The sequence below is a fragment of the Diaphorina citri genome, unplaced genomic scaffold, assembly GCF_000475195.1.
Source record: "Diaphorina citri unplaced genomic scaffold, Diaci psyllid genome assembly version 1.1 scaffold611, whole genome shotgun sequence".
Taxonomy (NCBI): domain Eukaryota; kingdom Metazoa; phylum Arthropoda; class Insecta; order Hemiptera; family Psyllidae; genus Diaphorina; species Diaphorina citri.
In genome coordinates, this window is record NW_007378044.1 from 125,826 (window position 1) to 152,114 (window position 26,289).

General features: G+C 36.8%; 1 protein-coding gene across 6 annotated transcripts in view; it reads left to right on the top strand.

Annotated features, from left to right (window-relative positions):
• LOC103510536 (aryl hydrocarbon receptor nuclear translocator homolog) overlaps positions 1 to 22,351 on the top strand; it is a 59,520-nt gene extending 37,169 nt beyond the window's left edge. For 3 of the 6 annotated variants that reach the window (XM_026824560.1, XM_026824562.1, XM_026824561.1), the window contains exons 3-4: positions 2,339 to 2,416; positions 22,043 to 22,334. In XM_026824560.1, coding sequence (XP_026680361.1) covers positions 2,339 to 2,416; positions 22,043 to 22,217 — 253 coding nt within the window. In that variant the 3' untranslated portion in view covers positions 22,218 to 22,334. Of the gene's footprint in view, positions 1 to 2,338; positions 2,417 to 22,042 lie in introns of all 6 variants that reach the window. The other 3 variants (XM_026824565.1, XM_026824564.1, XM_026824563.1) reach the window with 3 other exon arrangements.
• Positions 22,352 to 26,289: the final 3,938 nt, after the last annotated feature.

The following is a 26,289-nucleotide window of genomic DNA, read 5'->3' on the forward strand; positions in this document are numbered from 1 at the left end:
AACATTTAACATATTGACTCAACAAACTCACAAGAAAATCAGTCATCTAATTTGATTTTAACCTTAGATTAATTTGCTTTCACATCGACCGAACGACTAAAGCATTCAATTTCAGCATACCAAACTCGTATAGGGACATAATAGTACAATGGAGAGCAGATTTACGAGAAAAATACCTTGAAAATCAGAGCGAAGAATGAAAGAAGAACTAACCATACAAAATGAATAAGTTCTGAATGAATAGAAGTCAGAGGAATCACCATCATCATCAACAATAGTGTCAAGATTCTAATTTATGGTTTCGTTTTGAGCCATTGTGTTCAAAACCAGAACTTGGAACCTTTAGCTCTCATTTGAACCATATGTAGCAATGAAATACCTTTCTCGGGTGTTCTTGAGCAATATGTAGCAAAGAAAAGCTAAACTTATCAAACCAACTTCAAGCTTTCGTGGTGGTTTCTGAGAGTTTTTTGAGTTACCAATGTAGAATTAATTTCGTAAATTGAGAATTTGTTGTTCATAAGGATGCATTTTTTTTGTACCAACTTTGTACCTTCATTGTTTTAATGTCCACCACAACTGAAAACTGAATCTTGGAAATGTGAGAAAATTTCTCTTTTGATGAACTTTTATCTGGGTATTGTAGGTATCTTAATTTAACAAAAAAAAAAAGGATTTCAGAGTACATTTTCTGTAGGTGGGAGGTGAGATTCGATATCAAATCAACATCCCTTGTTGATATGAATTCCACCACGCGCTCTTGGGCAGTGAAAGGCCACCTCTGACTGATAGCCAGCGATGACCATGTGTGTCAGGTTCGAGTCCCCAGGGTGTCCAAATTCCGAATGAGAGATGTAAGGTGTACGGTCTTCACTCGTGCTACAATGGGTTGTAGTTTTTATAGTATTTTCATTGATGAATTCTAATTGATTTTTATCACCGTCATCATTAAATTCTTTAGGAATTGAAACAATCTGGAGAGTATTATACTTTTTTATCAGCACAAATTTGTCTGGTGGACAATGTGACCTAGGGTCTCTTCATTGGCGTTTAAAGAGTTTTACAGCAATCTGGAGAGTACTACACTTTTTTCATCAGCATAAATTTGTTTGGTGGACAATGTGACCTAGGGCCTCTTCATTGGGGCAATCTCTAGAGTAATATACTTTTTTTTCAGCACAAATTTGTCTGGTGGACAATGCTGGTGACTTGTGACCTAGGGTCTCCTAGAAGAGAGACGCTCTCGGTTCAATAACTGCTAGGACGCCTCGCCTGAGGGCACACAAACACCATAGAGTGACGAGAATGTATTGACAATACAAATGAGAGTCACATGATCATAATAGCCGTCGTTATTATGAGTCTTCGATTATATACCGGGGGTCCTCGGGAAAGATAACAGTTCAGTGGGCAATAACCATTGTTTATAAGCCAAGAGTGTTGTTGATATGTACCGAGGAACGGGATCTTGCCAAAATTATGGTAATGAAAGTTTTATCACTTGTCCACTTGGGCTCTTGCCTATCCAAATTCATGTACTTCTTGATCTCTGTGTAACATTGGGTTATGATTTCTGTATTCAGTCCTTTCATAGCAGGAAAAACGAGATTTACATTCTTCTCTGTATCACCCGGTATAATTTGCCTGCGCTGGACTTCGCGACGATATAATGTAGCACAAGCGGAAATAATCGGAGCTCTCTTGGAGTCCAGCATGTTGCCTATCAAACGATATGACTATATTTAAAATAATAAGTGACCACCTCTACTGCTATGATGGACAATAGCCTCAGCCTCATCATAGTCTTGACATTGTGTCTACTCTCTCCACTAGGATGGTATATGATGAACTTCTAATATTGGGTACATACTCTTGTAAGTCTTGTAACATACGAGATTTGAATGCCATGGATCTTAAATGTGGCGGCAAACGAGCAATAGTATATGTAAATGGGGCACACACTTCAGCCTCATTCTGACAAAAGACGAAATTTGTTCTTATCCAATGACATAAATATTATAGAACCTTTTAAGTTAACTCGAGATAAATGTTCCAATCCGTAGACACATCCAGCGAATGATGTAAAATCTTCAAAGGTTCTCATATCCATCTTGTATTCTTGTAACACCTTCAAAGGTTGGCATATCCATCTTTCTATGAGAGATCAGGCGATCAGAGTCAGAGGTTCAATATGGATACCTCTGAAGTGGTTGTGGAGGAAGACTGAAGGTAATCATGGGTTTGCGTCTATATGATGCTAAATAATGTGGAAATTTGAGCAGAACAATATTAATTTGTTGAAACGCGTATACTAATCTTGTATTTTCTTTTGTTACAGGTCGGACGAAGATGACCCTAGTGGTAAATATCCGAGGATGGAAGAAGAAAGTGTACAGGATAAGGAGCGGTTTGCCAGGTAAGGTTCTAGACTTGGTCAGCAAAACCAAAACAGACTAGGTCCAATACTTATGGACCAGGTCCTAGCTAGAAATCGAACTCTCAATCATCTGTGTTTAAAATTGGAAATTCAAGTTGTAAAAGTTATTTGAAAAATTTCAAAATGTTGATCAGCTAAATTTTAGGGCTAAAAATCAAAATATTTAAATTAAACGGGAGTGAATGATGATTTGATGAATGATGATACACAAAAATCAACTCCAATGCAAGTCAGGTAATTCAATACCAAAATTGGAACTTAATTCACTGTTGCAAATGTTTCGTTTATCATCAATCAGTGTATATTGGAACTTACTATTGGCAGACAAAACTTTTCCCTTTTCATATTATTGCATTTGGTGTGTATAAATTTATAAATGAGAGGAGAGAAAAGGGAAGAAGATCAGTTTTATTGAAGCAATAAGACAAAAAATGTCTCGGGGCGTCCAACCAATCATTATATCTGAACAATATAAAGAAGTTGTAGCTGATGGCAAAAAAAAGTTACTTGGATACAGGGTCTGCAGTTGAATTTGCATTTTAACATACAATAGTCTGAAAAAATCATTCAACTTTTGACCAATATTCATTTTAACACAGGTCTCTGTTCTAGACAGTTCTTTAACTAGTGTGATGCGGTAGGACACAAATTGGTCGTAACTTGGATTTAACTTTGAAACAAAAAGTGGGTTTTGCATAATTTATTGGAAAAAGAGGGTGGCGGTGGTAGACCCAGTAGATTGCTCTAGTAACTTGAAGATATAGTCGAGGGCATCGTGGGAATCTTGCAAGAGAAGAAAACATTCAAAGTACTGGAACGAGTAAGTCACGAGTAGATTGAGGTGGGAGTCAACAGTACGCAATTAAGAGCACTTCTAGATTCTAGAAGACTTCTAAAGGAATCGAAGGAATAGCAATTGTATCAATCATTGCGAGACGTGGGTCCTAAGTCTTGGAGATTTTAGCGTTAGATAGAAGGATTTATTGGGAAGTGAATGCTGATAGATGTGATGAGATAGCCCCACAGCATCAATCCTAGGTGATTCATGATTCAGCTGATGTGCCGATAGAGCTACTTTATTCTCAACTCATCTTGATGAACGTCTTGAAAACTTAAAATTTGAAAGTTCTGCCTATTCTTTACAAAGGATAGTTTAGTGTTTAGTCCATCACATTGAAGGTGCCTTTTCCTTGGTTAAATGTCTTTGGTAAAATGGCGATGTTCATTCTCATTGAAATTGTCATTTAGTAACTTATCCTGCTGTTCCACGTTAACGCAAACTTTACTTGATGAACGTCTTGAAAACTTGAAATTTGAAAGTTCTGCCTATTCTTTACAAAGGATAGTTTAGTGTTTAGTCCATCACATTGAAGGTGCCTTTTCCTTGGTTAAATGTCTTTGGTAAAATGGCGATGTTCATTCTCATTGAAATTGTCATTTAGTAACTTATCCTGCTGTTCCACGTTAACGCAAACTTTTTCCCACCAGTAGTTGCGTCCGATTCCGAGGCTGTCTCCCTTTCCGAGGCTGTCAGCAACGGCCTGTTTGCTAACTAATCCCCTCCCTCCTTCCTTATCCTTCTCCTCATCCCATCCCTGAGAGCAAACTTTTTCCCACCAGAACCAGAAGCTGCTGCCATTATGTTTGATCCAATCACAATACTTACTTTTGCTTTGTGCTGATTGGTTGGTTTGGATTCAGCCTTGGCCTGAACGCCACGTCATTTGTACGGGAATACCTATCGATGGTGTATCTATCGATTGATAATATAGGTACCGTGCCAATTATCGATCATTTTGATCACTGCATAAACTGCACATTAATTTGTTTAAAACTTTCAACAATAGATAATTAATTAATTATCTTTTGTTGATAAATCACAGTTGCCATTCCTATAGGTATATATTTTTTTAAATCATTTTATCAAGTGGATACAAATGTAATTTGAATCCCTCCATGTAATCCTACTAGTTTAATCCTCGATCTATGTCCATCAATCGCTCATCCTTCTTCAGTCAGTCTCTTAACGTCATCCTCAACATTTACATTGGACTAAGCAAGACATCCTCCATCTTCTGTGAAGTATGCAGGTATTATGCTTGAACATTTTGTTTGAGTCAAGTTTATCGTTTAACCTCGGCAGGTCTAGAGGTCTCCGGGAGTCTTGTTTTTGGGATCAAGATCGCCCATATTGCACTGCATGCTGGGCTGTGTGTACACAATAACGCTATTAATATTGCTTCAAGTCTATTAACTTGTGCTTCCATAGTACAGGGTTTAATCAAATGCCTCACCTTGATGTAATGTATCGAGCTTCCTTAATACATGCACGTTTTATTTTCCTGCTGTCTGGTAAAGTTTCTGATTTTGCATTTTCTACAAATAGTTGGGCTTTGTCTACATCATCTGCCAACACCTGGAGACGTGTCCTCTTATGTTTGTCTGAACATGACCTATCTCAACTAATAGAATCTTGACTGCATCATCATTGTTGCTAAGATTTTGTAATTATTCGTCAAATCTCAGTGATTCCTGTCCTGTCCCACATAATTGTGTCTCATGTCTCGTGAACTTATGATAGAATGTGTCTTGGTCACGTCAAGTCGTTGCTAGTCACGCTATGATGAACTCTAAGCTATAGGTGTTAATGGCATTATTCTCTAGGTGTTGAGATGTTTTGATAGTTTTTTGTGGCGCAACTCTTCAACAGGTGTTGTATTGTTTAGTATTTCACGATGGTCTAGGAACTTTCAGTTGAAAGCTCGATAGTCTGTTTAGCTTGATATAGGTGAAACCCTATTCATGGTTATTTTCCTCATTATTAACTTGTTCAATTTTCCTTTATTCCCATTTTCACATTAATTTTACACCTTGAGCTTTATTATTATTATTGTTTTGAATATTTTTCTATATTCTGGTTCAAACGATGGAGAGTTTGGAATGTCTGGTCTTTTTTTAGAGACGAGGTTTTCATCAACCGTTTCTTTTCATGTCCATAGTTTTGATGGTCGAAAACTTTCAATTCGACCTCTGACCTTTTAGTATTAAAGCGAAGGTTTGTTAGAGTGCAGAGTTTCTATCACCCAACCTTTCAAAAGTTTATAAATGGTGATGAAATTCCATGCCTTGGCTGGGAATAATTCTGCGCCCTCCAACTTATCAGGCGAACAACCTAACTACTTTGGTCCTGTTTAATTAAGATAAGATGCTTATGCTAATGATGCAGACACGAGAATTTTAAATCCACTTTTTCTGATTTTTCTTTCCCAATAACCGAAAGCTACTAGATATTGCCGTAACTTCAAATCGAATTTCTTCGAACAAGCACTTAATCACTGGATTTTATCTTAAGGTCTTTATTTGTTAAGTTCAGTAAAACCTCATTAATAGAGTCATTTCCATGAACTAGAAATCATTTCTTGCAGGTAAGTAGGTATATATCTAACAAAATCGATCTATTGAAATACATTGCAGTGACAAAGATGTACATCTCAACTACGGGCTTGATTTTTCTGGGAGTATGTTGTGAGCTTTCTTGGAAATATTATTTTATTTTACGTGCCAGCAATATCCTGAAGCTGCGTACAGGGTGTTGTTGGAAGATTCAGAGAAAAACGAAACAGAAATACTGCAAAAAAGGCATTATTGCCTATTTTAAATAATGGTTCACTTTCATCACTTGGAAAAAAAAAAAAAAAAAAAAAAAAAAAAAAAATAAGGCGAGAAATACATAGAGAAAATATTGTCTTCAAAATATGACAAATTTCAACGACGAAAAGCTTGCGATTAAAAGAACAAGGTCAATAAACTTCCGAATAGATCGAAAAGGGAATTTTAGAAGAAGTATGTACAAGACACGAGAAGAATGAAAAATTCAGTGATAGTAAAAATGATAAACCTAAAAATGAGGAAAAGAGATAACACTAACATAAACATGATGTGCATTAAAACCGGTAACAAGTCCTTACTGGGATAAAAGTTTCGACAAATATGAACTTATTAAGAATAATGTCATCAACTGGTGTGTATCTTAATTGAATAGAGAATTAGAAAATAAAGACATTTCTTTGAACAATTGCTGCACTTTTTATCAGCCTTGATAAAAATTACTGAATTGACAGCTATGTAGCTGTGTGCTGACTGGAAATAAATTGAAAGGATTACTGATAGCGAATTTCAGGAACTCGTTGTTACTCGTGTGTCCAAAGTTTATTTTTCAAATGTCCCCCACAGTATTTTACATAAGAAAAAAAGTACATACTTAGAATATGCAGATACTGGAAGATAAAGAACAAGTGAAAGAAGAAAAGACTAAGAAGAGAGATTCCTACTTTGCATACAGTAGTACTCTCTTAGATAATGCATACATAGTGGTAGTTAAAAAAATCTCCAAGGAAAACTAGCCACTATTTTAAATGTAATTTTATTCAGTAGCATTTGGTTGGCTTGGCTGATTCTCACTACCAAACACCCAAGCTTTACATGGCGTACCACCATTTACATTATTTGCTACTCACTCTCAGATGAACCATATCGGGAGCTACTACATAAACTTCGAACAAGAATGTTGGGAATACATGAACTAAGGACCAAAATATAGTGACTTCTTTCTTCCTACTTCTTCAGATCTGATAAAATATGTACTAGGTGTTTCCACACATCATATTTCTAGGCTACTGTCGAACTTTACAATCGACGAAATATTGGAGTCATATGGCGCCCGTCAACTTCCATTACGAATTCATCGGCTATCTTACAATCCTACAACTCATCATGGAATACTTGTCTTAAAGAAGTTCCACTAATTGATCTCAAGTGATACCAAATCAAGAGAGGAAGAGATGAGAGAGGCCCTTCACAAAGGTGGTACTCGTAAAATGCGATCAATTCGTGACAGAGTGAGAAATAGCTCTCAGATGAACCATATATCGGAAGCTACTACATAAACTTCGAACAAGAATGTTGGGAATACATGAACTAAGGACCAAAATATAGGGACTTCTTTCTTCCTACTTCTTGAGATCTGATAAAATATGTACTAGGTGTTCCCACACATCATATTTCCAGGCTACTGTCGAACTTTACTATCGACGAAATATTGGAGTCATATGGCGCCCGTCAACTTCCATTACGAACTCATCGGATATCTTACAATCCTACATCTCATCATGGAATACTTGTCTTAAATAAGTTCCACTAATTGATCTCAAGTGAAACCAAATCAAGAGAGGAAGAGATGAGAGAGGCCCTTCACAAAGGTGGTACTCGTAAAATGCGATCAATTCGTGACAGAGTGAGAAATAAGAATAGGAAACCCTTCTCCCGTTGACCACTGGAGTTGACCTGGAGCTGAAGAAGAACCTCCACAATGTAAGCAGAACCAATAGTACCCGTATGACATAGAGGCGGAGATGGAGGGACCCATGGCCAAACCCTTGGCGCCACTTAGAAAAGCCCCAAAGTCCATTGAATATATATTTTTTTTTTGAAGTTTGGACTATTTTAAAATGTTGCCTCCGTTTTTAGGACATATTCAAAATGGACGCCATTGGGCCGACAAAATCAATTTAACCTTATCAACTTTAATACTTTTTACGCTCAGTACATCGTTAATAATTCATATTATGTGTAGGTACATTATTATTGGTCATCAAGCATCATTAAAAAATCAAGACGCTCACAAATGACAACAAGTTTTATCTAGGGATACTTTCGCTAATTGCCTTGATTTCATAAGGGATTTATGAGTACACGGAAAGTAATGGCAAAAGTTCCTTGATAATCTCTTGATGCACCTGAAAGTGTTCGCAAAGCCACCACTGATGGGTACAACTTGGCTACCTGACTTCGCCAGGAATTGCTATTGTCTCTCGATATAGTATAATGGTATATGGGATATTTGTGTAGAGTAACACAATGTGACTGTGCTATATGCTCCAATGTTCATCCTCACTAACAATGTAGATGTACCAGTAGGTGCAAATACCAGACAATACATGCAAACTTGAGAGTGAGAAACATACAAGAGACTATAACAGACTTAAGGAACAATATAAACCAAAGGGTGATCAACCTCGAAAGCAAATAAAATAAAAGGGTGTAAATAAGATACTTGACTACTTGAGGACAATAGTCGTCAGACTTAGGTTAATGCCTGAGACATACTCTACCACTTGATCATCCAATTATCATCTGACCCGAAGACAAAACTAACAGAAAACAAGGGAGAGAAAGAGAAGACCAATCACTCGTCACGGGCTGTCAGTCACCTGTGATGGAAAGGCATATCTCGAGATCTATTGTATTATAACAGATATATCATCCAGCAAAGGTTACAACATATCTAGGTATATGTCTATTTCTTAAAACTTTCTGCACTTATCCTATGTCCTATGACATCCACAGAGTCTGCTGTTGGCATTTCTCACAAAATCTCCAAGTATGAAGCACTGACGTGTTCAGAGCATTTCTCATTCTTGAACAGCTCAATCTGATTCGCATAAATCACATTTGCCTACTAAAATAAAAGAGTAAATAATATAAAATGTGAACTCTCTAGTTCTCTACCCATTCAATCTAGTCTCATATAATAATCTAGTCTATATCTTGCCATCTTCAAGCCCCACAACCCGTGCTAGGCCAATGGATTTATGAGCTGAATGCACGATTTAAAAAAAACGGTCACTTTATTTAGAGGAGAGGGTAATGCCTGAGACATACTCTACCACTTGATCATCCAATTATCATCCGACCCGAAGACAAAACTAACAGAAAACAAGGGAGAGAAAGAGAAGACCAATCACTCGTCACGGGCTGTCAGTCACCTGTGATGGAAAGGAGGAGAATTGTGAGGAAACAAGACTGCAAGTTCCTGTACTGCAGGCTTTGTGTAAAAGAGTTCTACTATTACTACCAAATTGCAAAATTAATGAGGATAAAATTCCATTGCTCAATAGGGATTCGAACACACGCCCTTTCTCTTACCCGGCAAGTGCTCTAACGTCAGCGAGGTCAAAGGTTCTCCCATTTGAAGCATTAATTCTCCAAAGTTTCTTATCTGGGATCAGAACGGTCTCGCCAAAGTCTCCTACAATCTACAATGCACAATATCATGCAAATGAGAGAATAGTTTCTCAGATACAACAAAACCTCCAAGCTCTGGATAGAGGGAAGGACACCCCACGGAGTCGCGGGTTCCAAAGGTCACTGGATCAGAACATAAATCACACGGCGATAGAATAGAACTTCGCTTTGGAGAACCCATCACAATATTTATGTCTCCATGTTCTATGAGCTTTTTTTTTATGTGCTTTACTTGCAGAATTGCAGTCAATAAATAGGCTACAAGAGCTCTACCATTTGGGAAAGGGAGAGAATCCTTAGCACAGCCAAAGATGAATTTGGCGGTTTTGATTTGATAGTTTGGTACAATTAAAATAAAATCATCTTCATTGATGTAGAGTCGATTTAGATGTAGATGTTCTGTATAGACAGAACCATGACTTTCAATTCTGAATTGCTGAGAGCTCTAAATACTGAATTCACATTGTTAAAGATTTGATATATGAACATTACTGATTACCTATACTAAACCGACACATCCATTGGGAGAAAATCTTAACAAATCATCTCCACTAAATACAAATGAATTCCAAGAATAATAATCTCAAGAGGGACAGTTGAGTGGAAGGTAACCACCGGTTTTTTTCTATCACCCAACCTTTCAAAAGTTTATAAATGGTGATGAAATTCCATGCCTTGGCTGGGAATAATTCTGCGCCCTCCAACTTATCAGGCGAACAACCTAACTACTTTGGTCCTCTACCTCTAGGCTATTAGGGGAAAAATTAAAAATAATGAAAATCCATGGAAGATTCTGAACCTCTTTCAATTAGAAAACGATTAAACAGAATAACGACCACATACTCATGCACACTTAAAGCAATTCTACAGACACGAGGACGGTTAGCTACCGGTAGCAACACCAGACATCGGACACACGGGGGGTTCCATCTGACACCAACACATAATGGCATGTAGCACGTTACACCAAAGTGATTCAATCAAGATCCAAGATACTCAACAAGTTACAAGTCGGGGTACAAAAGCTCACAGGTAGCTCACGCTTGTAGTTATTATGCTTGACTAGCTATCAGCTATCACTTGTAAGAAAACTATTACAACAGAAACAATACACAGATAATATCCATATTCATATGTATGTACTTGTATCAGTGTATCACATAGGTACGTAAAAAAAAAAACACACCAGTAGGTACCTACAAGGAAACGAAATACATTTGTACAATATACATATCAAAAGAACTAAAATTATTTCATAATAACTTCCACACTATATGTTTTATGAATATCTGAATTACATAAAACACTTGCAATAAATAAAAGCGTACATAGATCCTCCCAACAAACTCCAGTATCTATTTGTATAAAAGTTCTCAAATTTTACCACCCCTAAGTAAGGACGAAGGACAGAGTGGGAAAACCCCTTCACAAGTAGGTAGACAAAAAACTTTTCCACATATCACGGCTTTTAGTTTCTCTCTCTCCCTCGATAGCTTAAACATTAAGGTAACCCAATACTTGTGGAAAGCATTTTGAAAGCTTTTAGAAACAAAAGTCTCCAGTCTCCGAGCTAACATTGCGAGAATGAAGAGCAAATAAAAGATATTATGTATTTGGCAACATATTATGTATCACCACCAAAAACTGCTTTAAGTAAAAAAGGGTCATCAGAGGGAATTCTAACAACGAATTTCTCATCGTCCCGAAATCGAAGAGAGAAGGAGGGGACAGGATAGAACAAAGCCAGCCGTTCCGAGAACGAACCGTATCTGGTTAGTGGAAAGTCCGCTCCGGACGGGACTCGAACCTGTGATCTAGTGCTTACAATGCATTTGCTTTACCCTCCATTCTCCAAGCTGGCAGATTTTTTTCTCGAGAACTTTGGGACTGTGAACTTTAAAATCATTACAAAAGATTCTTGTGGGGTGGTCCAAAAAATTGTACATTTCTCCGTACCACCCTGTAGGTACGTTCGCAATCTGTATCTTATCTTAGGAACAAAACTTAGAGCAGTAGTGTACGTAGAGTATTAGAGAGGTAAAAAAAAGTCTCCCAGGTTTAAATTAAAAGCTCCAAGTGTAACGTAAGAGCTAATATATTCCACCTTATGTATGCCAGTGTCGTAGCTACGGATGAGAGAATCTGATTAAAATGTTCATCTCTATTGAATTTTAATTCATTACAGTCAAACCATGAAACATGATACACAAGCTTGGTGACCATTCCTGCACCGCATTATTCTGTAGGCAGGTACTTGTAAAAACATAATTAATTCCACGGGTGGGAGAAAATGGGTCATACGACAGAGGTAACGTCCTCACGATGGTTGGATCTGTGCGCCAGGACGACCCGGGACACCCCAATGTTCTGGCCAAAGACCATCACCCTTCGAAATCACGAATCAACCTTTACAGAGGTAACAACTTGGGAGTGTTGGCCATACAACAGAGGTGGCGAAATGTAAATGTTAGATACCATGTACATGTTAACCAAACCAATTGACCAAAGCGCCATCAGAATCATACAACATGTCATCTCTCCCCAGAACTACATTTCAGCACCAGCAGAAGTATTTACTAACCGAAAATTGATAATAATCTGCGTCTGCCTAATAGTATGTACTTCTGAAAGCTTTCACTTATTAGTTTGATGAAAGCATCATCAATAATGCTATATCGATATACCTACATATTTTCAAGCATCTTCAAATGTCATGATAATATTTCTTCAAGGTATATTAGGTTTTCCAAATTTAAAATAATAGATATCAGTGTAACAGTGGTATCAATACTAGCAACAGGTATGTCATCTTGTGACAATCCAGCCCGTGTTTGCCCCTGGACATGTGTTCCATGGGACTCCATGCAGTCATCCGAGTGTTATGTATTTCAATTAGAGCATTCTTCACGCTCCTAATGTGGATCTTCATGGCATGAGTATTTGGTATTTGTGTGTTGTTGATTGATGCCATCAATGCTCTGACGAAGCAGAAGAACACTAACAAAGACAAATTTTGTATGGTCGCACGACCATTGTGTATACCACTTGGAGCAGCGTTATATACTTGGTATTTTAAACTATATTCTTGTGCTCATGATGGATAACTGGACACACAAGAGCATTGATTCCTTGTTCCTTGACTCAAGACCATGTTAGGTTTATACCTAATATTGATGATGCAAGTCTAATGGACCATTTGTATCATCGATCATAACTAGGTAGGTATTTGGATTTCTTTAGATTTATAAAAATATTATCTACATTTATATTTGTTTTACCATTTTAAGAACACTCAAAACGAGCTGACCAGAGATTAAACTACAAACATGGATAAACTTTCGATTATGATAAATTTCGTCAACACTTGAGGACAATCTTACATACAGCCCAAATAATACCACATAGAGGGACAGCTTGAGACTCTGAAGTGTCATCAGCAGTAGAACCAAACGATATTATTCTCAATAAGTCAGCAATGTTGGTTATGGAGTTGTACATTACCGAATGGACATTTGATTTGAGCCACTACGGGACCCCTGAAAGCCCAAAGACCAAAAAATAAGGAGGACACATTTTTTGGTCCAAAAAACAAGGACCTGATAGGACACTTGAAACTTGAAAATTTGAATGGAAAGTTATTGCTGTACAAATAGAAGAATTAAATGCAAAATCGTCCAGTTAAAACTTTGCAGATCTGAATTCGTTTGATTAAATTTATTATTATTTAACTGAGGCACAATATTGTCTGTCAAAAATCCCAGTTGATAGAATAATAATTAATAAACCATTTGGTCAAATTGATAAGCCTCTTGGTCAAATGGATAAGCCTTTTGGTCAAACAAGGCAGGACCAAGTGCAAAAGAGGCCACTCTGTATAAGATCTACCGTACAATACCCGAGTGCTATAATAATATACTGCAAGTGTTATCAATATGATAATGGAGTTAGTGCCAACACTGGACTTATGAACCTAAGATTATTACCGAGTTGAAAGAATAGATACTGAAAGTACATTGTTCTCCCTGCGATTAGCCTTAATGAAGTCCAAGATGGAGGGAGAGAAAAGAAAACATTACTTTCCTATACTACAAAGAAAAAAATCAGAAAGTAAAAGGAAGGGAGAAAGAGACAATAATGGAAGGGAAAAAGTGGATAGGAGAAAAATGGTGTTTGGGAGGGAGAAGCCGAAAGAGGATTTTTTTAATCTAAAATTCAAAAGGCTAAACCTAAGCAACTAGAAGGGCATATGAAAAGGGAGGTCCTAGTTATATTGCTCTTCTGATAAAATGAAGATGTACCTATTTACCTAACAATAAGAATCTTTGAATTTCCACAATAAAATCAATGCTAAGCTTACAAAACTGATGATGGTTACATAGATGGTTGTAGATCTACATATCTCGAGATCTATTGTATTATAACAGATATATCATCCAGCAAAGGTTACAACATATCTAGGTATATGTCTACTTCTTAAAACTTCCTGCACTTATCCTATGTCCTATGACATCCACAGAGTCTGCTGTTGGCATTTCTCACAAAATCTCCAAGTATGAAGCACTGACGTGTTCGGAATTGAAAAAGTCATTTGGAGACATTACTTCTTTTCAGATTTTGATCCTGTCTTTTATGTTACATCAATTTGATTATTATTCAACTTTTGACTAATATTCATTTTAACACAGGTCTCTGTTCTAGACAGTTCTTTAACTAGTGTGATGCGGTAGGACACAAATTGGTCTTAACTTGGATTTAACTTTAAAACAAAAAGTGGGTTTTGCATAATTTATTGGAAAAAGAGGGTGGCGGTGGTAGACCCAGTAGATTGCTCTAGTAACTTGAAGATATATCATGACTCTTTTCTAACTCCTTTAGTCCGTGTTTATGGATTTAGTTTTTCATTCTATTAATTTGCAGGATGAAGGAGTTTAGGTATCTTGACTGATATTCTTTTTGATACTATCGAGGGATAAGTTAATATTTTATTTCGACAACCGACGGTATAGGTTCATGCAGTACTTCTTTACCATCTCAGAAGTCGACCTCTTCGTCATAGCTTTCATAATATTGGGTGCATATCAATGTTGATGTTTCAAAAAGGTGTTCAAATTCAAACACTCTTCCATCAAAGTAAATCGGACAGCTACATATATTGAAGCGATATGTCTGTGTCTTATTATTCGCGTTGAAACTTTTGAAAGCTGACACCATTTGACATTTGTGTTGTTGACCTGACAATCAAGTGTTGACATTTTTCTCAACAAGATTGTTCATCTCCTAGAGAACCTTTTTTTAATGATGTCCTCGTTTCCACTAGTTTAATGAAGACAGGCAGATTGATCTTTTGTGTCGAAGACGTAAACTAAACCACTTCTCTGCGTTTTGTACATATGCACATGCAATGATTGTAAATGGCGTAAAATTGGAATGGTAACATCTTGAAATTAAAAATAAAATACCATTGGAGTCTCTTCGGACCAAGATACAGGGTATACTGGAAACTGGAATACCTACCGAATAGTGAAATACTGAGACATGGTTACCCGCGCACACCAATGAAATGTCAAAAGTTCAACCCTAAAGCTTCAACAGAATCAATACAACATTTAGATGCTTTTTAAGCTAAATTAACATTCAACATTGTTAAGTACTGAAAGACGGGAAGACACCAATCATACCCTTCCGATCCCTGGCCAGGATTCGACCCCAGTACCTCCAGGTTGAGAGTTAGTGCTCTTGACCACTCGACCACAGCGGTGGGCTGTAAATTTCTTGTTACACATGGAAAATAGAAGACAAGATTCGATAGCAACTGTTCGTGTAAAACTTCATGTCGGTATAATCCTGTATATGGATTAGCAGTATAAAGGTTATCGTTGAAGCCTCATCTAGTTATGCTTTAGTTTATTGAAGTTCTGGCTAAGTATCGGCTTAGAAGTCGTTAATACAGGGTGTCCCTTTTTTAGCTCGACTTTTGTTACAAATTTTTGGTGGTTTTTAATTTCGGTGGCAAACGAAAACGAGTTCCTGGTGATACCGACGCGTTACTGACATCTAATTCATTTTAAAAGATGCGACGATAAGTTTTAATTTTACCTCCATTGTGACGACTTCATTTTTTAATGTTACTCAGTTTACCATCACAAACTCGAAGCTGGCCCTTTAAAGAGTCTTTACTTTTTGGATACTATGTATTTAAATTGTGGGGCACTCTCTGGCAGTCTATTAATGAGCTAAGTAAGTAATTTCTAGTTCTTCCCAACTAAGAACTACATGAAGACCATTAAGTTAAGAACAATGAATAAACCATCATTGTAAAGACATAAAAATCAGATGTACTGCTAATACTGTGTTGAGGAGGCAGTATTTTATTATGTGAAGTTGATTTTATTGCAGTTTTTACTGCTCAATGTTTTAACAGTACATAAACCTGCATGTAATTATACTAATGCATTAATCAGGCGCTGAATTCCGCATCTTATATCCCGTACAGTTGGATTTTTGAAGACACAAGTGCTCATTGAATGTAATTTACAACCTGTAACTTGTGAGATCTTAAATCTTAGATGGTAACTCAGTTACATGCGGTGCTTTTACTTTGGAAAAAAAGGTTAATATGAGCTCACTGAAAATTACCCTCTTCACGCTTATGGTTAAAATATCGACGTACTAATGTACATTGATGCCGATGTACATAAGTGGTGAAAGATATGAGTTCAACTTTTAAATTGCACACATTTTTCCCAAGATGGAAGGAAAGTTTCATGGGGAGCTTCTTCTCGAGTGTCAATGAACGACAAGACGAGGAAGTTAAGAGCACAAAGTGAGATACTTTATGAGTGAAGTGAAAAACAATGTTGTACCTAGCATTAAGTTGGTGTGCTATGGGACCGCGGAAATTTTTACATAAGTGGTGAAAGATATGAGTTCAACTTTTAAATTGCACACATTTTTCCCAAGATGGAAGGAAAGTTTACTGGGGAGCTTCTTCTCGAGTGTCAATGAACGACAAGACGAGCACAAAGTGAGATACTTTATGAGTGAAGTGAAAAACAATGTTGTACCTAGCATTAAGTTGGTGTGCTATGGGACCGCGGAAATTTTTTATCTTTCCGCTTGATAACCAGACGCCAAGCCACTTTAAAAGTTAACAACAGAACGGTGTTTACTTTAGCGTCGTCGTCAAGTTTAGTAAGAGCCGTATTGTAAAAGGCCAAGATGAAATTTAAAGAATATTTTAATAGGAGCAAATACCAGTCTTGTTCTTTACGAGTACCAGAGACAATAGGTACGAAAAGTACCAAATTTTACAAGTACTATAACACTGTGTGTTCCCATAGAGACTTACCCAGTTATCTCTTGAACATTTGAACTTGCATAACAAAAAAGATATATAATCATTACTACTATGTTGGATTATCGCTTTCGATTTTCGTGTAATATCTGAAATGAACAAACACATTAGAAAACTGAGCTTTGTTCATTCAAGTATTTCAAGTACTTTTCTACCTCTGTGCTGGCGTTTTATTTGAACCCAAAATGTATTGAACGATTGGCGATAACATTTTCTTTAGGTTACAACACCATATTCATAATGGTAGCTTTACATTATAATAAAATTTGGCTCCCCTGGAGTTCGCGCTATCTTGACTTATTTGTGTTGAAAGAGTTTTACAGAAATCTGGAGAGTATTATACTTTTTTTTTATCAGCACAAATTTGTCTGGTGGACAATGCTGGTGACTTGTGACCTAGGGTCTCCTAGAAGAGAGACGCTCTCGGTTCAATAACTGCTAACAACTCCATTTCTATACGAGAAATATTGTTCAGGTGGGATCTCACAAGAACTCTCAATTTTATGTCAAATGAGGAAGCAGAAAAATGAGGTAAAGTTGCTCTTAGAGAAGGTTCCTTTAGTTTAGTGTGGATTTTGGTAAGTCATGCAAGAGATTAGGATTAGGTGGTCCCTCCTTCTTGTTTATTCCTCTCCGCCTGATTAGGTACTTGTGAAATAATCATTAGGTATTCTTAATTCTAAATGCCACTGAGTGAGAACTGAATTTCCCAATCCTTATATGCCATAGGTTGAAGATAAATGGTGTCTTTACCGGCACTCTTTTGAAATTACAGTAGGGTCTGACTTCGAAATTTTTCACTAACTTTTCTCCAAAAGTCCATGAGAAGACGCTTTTTCTGCTCTTTTTTCAAGACAGCATTTCTTTTCTCTGAATCTGGCCTGTTGACAAAGGGGTTTTCCTGCTGTCTTTGATTTGTTTACTCTTTCGTATCTTCTTCATTTATGTTTGTACTGGTAACTCGTGGTCGTAGTTAAATGAGATGGTTTACTCGTGTACATGATTTATAGGTATGACTGGTGTGCTAGGTGGTATAGGTACTCATGGACATGATTTTGGTTCAGACTACATCACGAGTGACTCAGATTTGTGTGGTACATGTGCTCGGCCCATCACGTATATGTAGCACATGGTAGGCCAGTACAGGTCTAACATAGCCGGTACCTTATGTTATGACAATGCACGAGGATAGGTAATGTATCTGGTCTACGTTTTGTCGGTCAACTATACAGTGTGGTCAAAAGGGTGCACTTAGTAAATAATTCGGCATGATGAAAAACCCCACGATTTTGTAATGGATGTGTTTATTATGTTGTATTAATTAGATTGTTTATTGTATAATTGGAAGAAATGGTAATCGTCTGATACCTTGTCTGGTAATCGAACGGGTTCCAGACGGAAATTGTGATAAGTAGGAGCTGGGAAGAAGATTTTCTGTTTCTGATTTTAAGATTCAAAAGTGCGGAATTGTGGATGATTTTGGAACATTTATTTTTATGAGTAAATGGGGCACACATTTCAGCCTCATTCTGACAAAAGACGAAATTTGTTGACATAAATAATATACAACCTTTTAAGTTAACTCGAGATAAATGTTCCAATCCGTAGACACATCCAGCGAATGATGTAAAATCTTCAAAAGTTCTCATATCCATCTTGTATTCTTGTAACACCTTCAAAGGTTGGCATATCCATCTTTCTATGAGAGATCAGGCGATCAGAGTCAGAGGAAGATTTTCTGTTTCTGATTTTAAGATTCAAAAGTGCGAAATTGTGGATGATTTTGGAACAATCTATTTTGAACTTCATTGGGTATGAACTGTAGGTATGGCCTTGACTGATTTTTTGAACAATAGATGGATAGATCACATTCATGTTTAGGCTATTATTTCGTGGACACCCTGTATTGCTAAATTTTGCATGTGAAGTAATGGTACCGATACGAGTTTAGCCAGATTTACGTATGAGAATTGAGCATCTATTTTGAACTTCATTGATGGGTGTGAACTGTAGGTATGGCCTTGACTGATTTTTTGAACAATAGATGGATAGATCACATTCATGTTTAGGCTGTTATATTTTTATGAGAATTGAGCATCATTTTATGAGAATTGAGCATTGAGCATCATTCATTGATGGGTGTGAACTGTAGGTATGGCCTTGACTGATTTTTTGAACAATAGATGGATAGATCACATTCATGTTTAGGCTGTTATTTCGTGGACACCCTGTATTGCTAAATTTTGCATGTGAAGTAATGGTACCGATACGAGTTTAGCAGATTTACGTTTACGTATATTGGCTCTGGAAAATGTGGGTAATTATTTGCCATTATTTTGTAAATTGCAATAATGCTCGCGCCGTAATTACAGTTTATGAACATTATTGAAAAATGAGAAGATAATTATCGCGAAAAAATAATGCATCTCCTTGGATCTGTTGTAGTAGTTAGTATAAAATTTGAATTCTTTTTTTCTGAACTTGTACAAGGGGCCATTTGGTCAACTCTAGGTTTTACTGGAGTTCGAATTAGTCCCTCACCTATATCACCAAAAGTTGCGTGATTTAACCAACAGCACATGACATGTCCAAAGAGTTACGGATTTTGCTGGTAAAGCAATCTTGTTAGCGAATAGTAAGAGTATATTGATCTTTTTCTGCTACGCATTTGATACTCCTTTTGCTCTAATAAAGAAAAGAAAGCGAGTACCTCTATCAAAGATCAGAATAGGAGTAGATAAGACCAAGGGTAGTTCAAACAACCAATATCTCAACATGAATGTTAATGAGTTGCAATTTTTCCACAACCACTAGTGAGAGCGCGTCTTAATTAATTAATTCTTTCTCATCCCTGCATCCATTTGAAACTCTCTTATCAATCCTTACTTGGCAGTTTGAGGATCTGCCGCATATATCGGGGTACTCCCGCCCCCTACTAGTCGAAGTTGTTAAGGCATTCTCGTTCGTTCTTCTTTCCCTATTATCATCCTTTGACTCAGAATATTCTTTACTTTCTGTTGCTCTTTTTTTGCTACCCCCAAATATGAAGTGGTGGTAATATATTGTTTCGTCCCGAGTAGGGTACATAAGATGAGTATGAGCAAATTGGTACAGACGAGATAAATTAATCAAATTATTGGAAAGAAATAGGAGTAATGATTTAACCACAACCACTAGTGAGAGCGCGTCTTAATTAATTAATTCTTTCTCATCCCTGCATCCATTTGAAACTCTCTTATCAATCCTTAACACGTCCTTATCTTCTCGCCAAAGTGTTAATTACTTCAGTGTTACAAGTGATTTACACAGGAGAAAAAATAAAATTATTAAACATAGGGAGGGTATAATGGTGGAAACTTGGAAAAAAGAAAAGAAAACCGTGTTATCGCAGTAATATGATCACAAATTTTCAAATTTCCTCGCATGGGTTGGTGGAAGTACTTTGAATATTCCAAATCCAGTTGTTCTTTATTGCTGTCGCCCTTTCCCGTCAGGAATACTGCACGTTAAGCCCTTAGTTCTCAGCAGTTTACTCAAGAGTTCTTCACTTTTCCTAACTGGAGTAAGAAAAGAACCAGCTGTATCTACTTGGAATTTTCAAAGAAAGAAACTCACTCGATCGAGTTCTGAGAAATGTAGACTGGAGTTAAGTAAGAAAATATTACAACTGGATTTCGGTTTTGATCAGCAAAAAACTTCATTATGTCCTTCTTATTGCCTTTGGCCTCTTGTTGATGAGAATTTATATTTGTGACGACATTTTTAAAGCCATCCGTTGTCTTTTGTTGTTAGTGCGTAAAAAATAATCGCTGCTTTGTCTTGTCGAATGAGAGCGAAGCTATTTATGACTGTATCTTATGGGAGAGTGTTATTTCCTGGGTTAACTAGGTAGTGTGGATGGTGCTGGTATTGTAATGAATAATTGTTATAGCGGGAATAAGATAGCTTTTGAGAAGATTGCGGCTTTAAGCTCTTTGTAGATATTGTACAAGTATGTAATAGATTATTGGGTGTCGATTCCGTGGGTTTGTATGCAGTTATGTCTTGGTCCTACACCGAATCTGTAATTCTGTATCAAGAAAAAAAGGAAAGACGAAAGATTCTTTTGTCTATTTGGAAATCAAAAGTCAGAAAAGTACAAGTCTGTCGTCTTGGACAGCGGGAATAAGATAGCTTTTGAGAAGATTGCGGCTTTAACCTCTTTGTAGATATTGTACGAGTATGTTATAGGTAATTGCGTATTTGGGTGTCGATTCCGTGGGATTATATGCAGTTATGTCTTGGTCCTACACCGAATCTGTAATTCTGTATCATGAAAAAAAGGAAATACGAAAGATTCTTTTGTCTATTTGGAAATCGAAAGTCAGAAAAGTGCAAGTCTGTCGTCTTGGAATTGCGGTGTAAGATATTGAGATTCCCTAATTCGGTGACCTGCTTAGTGGAAGGGAAAACTTTGAAGAAATGCAAAAAGAACTGCAAGAACTAGTCAAAAGACAGGGGAATGAAAGTTTTGTTTGTTCATTATATAAAATTTATACTTTACAGAAGATAACTTTTTAAAAAATGAAGAAGAAAAGAAGAATGTGTAGGGAAAGGAGACAAGGGAGCATAAAAAATGACAGTGGAAGCTTTTTGCCTCGCAGTTTACTCTATTCTTCTATCTTAGCTGTGCACAGCTTTTGGCTTAAGTAAACACTTCCCATGCTCAAGGAAAACAATCCATTCTTGTGCTAGTTTTTTTCTTGTTCGATTTTTCTTGCTTTTTTACCAGCCTCACTCAGACATCAATGCTAAAATCCACTTCACTTGTTGATTGGATAACTTTCAGTCTCGTTGTTAGCCATTTTGTATTATAGGTAATAATTATTCTTAGAAAAGATGTGTGGGTACTAACAGCCCATAGCTCCTAGGACATAGGAGGTAACCGCTTAAAGCCTAATTCTCATTTTTTATTATTATTATTTTTTTTTAAATGGTTGACCGTGTATGCTTTACAGATTTAAATTTGAATAGCAAATAGAAAGGAATTGATATGTATTTAGCCGAGACATTTTCTCAGCAAGTTTTATCGCCAATCCTTTTTACTTGTCTTGTGTCTCATATCTTAATCGTTGTAAAGACGGCCCGCAAATTACCTGCCCGTGTGTTTGTCTGTTTCAAACTTACTGTAGGGAGAACCATTGCGAAATAGAGAGGAGGAGACGGAACAAGATGACCGCCTACATCACGGAACTGTCGGACATGGTGCCCACATGTAGCGCCCTGGCTCGGAAACCGGACAAGCTCACCATACTCCGGATGGCGGTGGCGCATATGAAAGCGCTGAGGGGTAAGTGTCTTTAAATTTTTTTCAACATAGCCTCTTTAGGCTAAAGGTGTGTCCACACGTAGTCAACCGGCCATTGATTGACATCGATCAACGTCGACTGACATGTCCATACTGCCTTGATAACATAGATTTATCTCGTCATCGCGTCGATCGACTATGTTTGGACACACCTTAAGGAATGTCATACAGGCATATCTAATTATCTATCATAAACATTAGGTTGTGTCCAACTGTCCACACTGAAACTGTACACTGCCCTAACAACATAAATTCATCTCGTCGTTCGACCATCGCTCGTCGACTAAGTCTGTTTTTTTTTTTTTCTTTTAGTGACGGCTGTAAATACTTTTAGGCATCATTCACAACCTTGGTTATTTGTGCACTTTGGGCAGAACATTGACTCAATTTTCCGTTAAATTTAATATGTTCTCTATAGTTGATTTTAACTGAGACTATGTAGATATTTCATAAACCCCGGTCAGATATAAAACATCCAAAGCTCTATGTGTATCGAAAGCTGTAAGTTTTCACAACTTTTCTTTCACACTCTTTTCCTTTTGTCCTCCCCGTTGATGTAATTGTATTTGTCTTTTCTTTTCATCCCAGCTCCTCTTGGTTCTCTCTGTCTCTGTCTCTATTCTTGTTATCATGTGTTACATTTGATTCAATTGAAACAAAAGCTTTTCCTTTCCCTAATAGTTGACGCTCTAGAACTAAAAGGCAAAAGGCTAGTGTGGTTGGCTTCGGATAGGGAGGTTGGTGCTTCAAGTCAAGTCATAAAATTCAGCATTTGTGTAGGACTGTAGGTAGCTTAATTGAAGCTACTCATTGAAGTGATTATCATCTCTTTTTTTTCCTTTTATTACTGTTATTACCTTTTTTTTAATTAATCAGGGTGTTTATTTTGTAAAATGTACTCCCCATAATGTATCAAATATATAAGACCTTGGTTAGACTGCGGGGAAAAAGGGACTTTTCAGTCCTATCCCAGCAGGATAAACAAGGTATATTCTATTCTATTCTACTCCCACTCTGATCAGAAACTAGAACTCAATTCGAGTTTCGAGAGTTCATCAGGTTAGGTTAACCTTGTAAATTCAATAGAGTTGCTGCCATTATGTTTGATCCAATCACAATACTTACTTTTGCTTTGTGCTGATTGGTTGGTTTGGATTCAGCCTTGGCCTGAACGCCACGCTCCTCTTGGTTCTCTCTGTCTCTATTCTTGTTATCATGTGTTACATTTGATTCAATTGAAACAAAAGCTTTTCCTTTCCCTAATAGTTGACGCTCTAGAAATGGAAAAGTTTGTCTTGTTTCTCTCTCTATTGAATTGTCGAATTTCCAAGTGCTGCTTAGCTTCTTGATGTCTTTGTAGTTTGTTTGTTCACTTACAGACCTTGCTTTCTGAACGCCAGTGTGTTCTCTAAGAATAGAGAGATGTCTAAACGGATCAAAATTCCATAGCTGCTCACTTCATCTGTGAGTGTCTCTATTCTCTATTAAGACGAGAAGTATTTACCTATTGCATATAGATTTATTTAAGCTCTGTCTATAGTTTTTATACCATATTCACATCAAAGTTCCATTGTACTATTATTTATAGCGTCAATGTTCTTCTAGATGTTGGCTTGTTGTTCTTTATTAAAAGATGATGATGGTGATGACTCTATTATGCTCAAGTGATTGACGATGTTGCCTTCTCTCTTATATCACATAGACTCCGTTATACAATACAGTACATATAGTACTCAGTTGATTCAAAGATATACCAACCATATGTACTGTCACAACTCCATCACTACCTATAACCATCTTGACTGTGAAATACCTACATACCTATGTTGTATGGAAATTGATGGCACCGGAGGGTTTAGGCTAATTCTTGTGGTAGTCAAAGGTAACGTAATAAAAACCAGATAAGAGGGAGCAAGGTTGAACTCAAACGAAGAGTGGATACTGGATACGTACGAATATAATAAAATTATGTACCTATTCTTTTTTCCGAAACTTTTTTCAATAATAAATATAAAACGTAAGCTTCTAAGCAGGTTCAATTTAGGGGGAAGATGCGCGCAGAGGATGAAAAACCTTCGAAGGTTCTCTCTCCTCTTGTTGTCCTCTCCCTTTGAGAGATGCAATATCTCTGCAGCTACTGTGGGGACATCGGAGTCAATCCTGGTGGCTCAAGGTGCTAAAAGGGGACGAAGAATTGTCAAAAAATTCACGGACAGCCTGTAGACAATTCAAAGCTCACATTATGAGCGGGACTAGGGGAGGAACTCGGAGTATAAGATTTTGACCATCATTTCCTTTCATCCCTTCTTCTTTATCATTAATTCCTCATTTCACATGTTTCCTTTTTTCATTTTTCCTCCAATTATTTCTTTGTTTCGACGACTTTTTCCGCCCTTATTGTTCTGCAGTAGGTACCTACTTTGTCTTGTTTAATTTATGACTTGGGGAAAAAAAATCTTCATAGGTAGTTTATATTGTAGAATGTTGTATTATTATTTTTTACAACTTTTTGAAACAGCATAAAAAACATTTTTTCTCTTCTTTATCATTAATTCCTCATTTCACATGTTTTCTTTTTTCATTTTTCCTCCAATTATTTCTTTGTTTCGACGACTTTTTCCGCCCTTATTGTTCTGCAGTAGGTACTTTGTCTTGTTTAATTTATGACTTGGGAAAAAAATCTTCATAGGTAGTTTATATTGTAGAATGTTGTATTATTATTTTTTACAACTTTTTGAAACAGCATAAAAAACATTTTTTCTGCTTCTTGTTTTAGAAATGTAATTTGAAAAATAAATTTTCCCAAAGGCGGCTGCGCCTTTTCTCTTTTTTTTTATTTTTTTTTTTTAGATTTTCTTGAAAAATATTTTATGCACGATTTAAAAAAAACGGTCACTTTAGAGGAGAATTGTGAGGAAACAAGACTGCAAGTTCCTGTACTGCAGGCTTTGTGTAAAAGAGTTCTACTATTACAACCAAATTGCAAAATTAATGAGGATAAAATTCCATTGCTCAATAGGGATTCGAACACACGCCCTTTCTCTTACCAGGCAAGTGCTCTAACGTTAGCGAGGTCAAAGGTTCTCCCATTTGAAGCATTAATTCTCCAAAGTTTCTTATCTGGGATCAGAACGGTCTCGCCAAAGTCTCCTACAATCTACAATGCACAATATCATGCAAATGAGAGAATAGTTTCTCAGATACAACAAAACCTCCAAGCTCGGGATAGAGGGAAGGACACCCCACGGAGTCGCGGGTTCCAAAGGTCACTGGATCAGAACATAAATCACACGGCGATAGAATAGAACTTCGCTTTGGAGAACCCATCACAATATTTATGTCTCCATGTTCTATGAGCTTTTTTTTTATGTGCTTTACTTGCAGAATTGCAGTCAATAAATAGGCTACAAGAGCTCTACCATTTGGGAAAGGGAGAGAATCCTTAGCACAGCCAAAGATGAATTTGGCGAAGAAAAGAGAAAGGTGATTTTTTCATGCATGAAAAGTAAAATATTTGTTCGCCTTAATAAATATGGATTTTTGGTGTCCTGCAAGTCTAAATTAGCTACTTCAAACTGCTATCTGTTACACAGCCAAAGATGAATTTGGCAAAGAAAAGAGAAAGGTGATTTTTTCATGCACGAAAAGTAAAATATTTGTTCGCCTTAATAAATATGGATTTTTGGTGTCCTACAAGTCTAAATTAGCTACTTCAAACTGCTATCTGTTATAGGTGCTCAAACTAAGCTAATCCAAACTCCTATAGGTACCTATTCAAGCTAATTAAATTCAGGTACAGTTAATTCAAGTCCTCCCATCATTAGAAAAAAAATTGAAATGAAATCTGGACCAAAAAGTTCCGAGGATAACATGTGTGGGTCTTGAGAGTCAAATTTAAATCGAAAGAAGCCAGTTCACCAATTGGTCCTAGCCACTTCAAGGCAGATATTGTGCAGGCAAAAAGACTATACGAGTGTTGTTATAATCAAGCACGCACACTTCTTCAACATTGACTTATTAATTATCTTACTCAGGCTATAGGTATTCAAGCTAATTAAATTCAGGTAC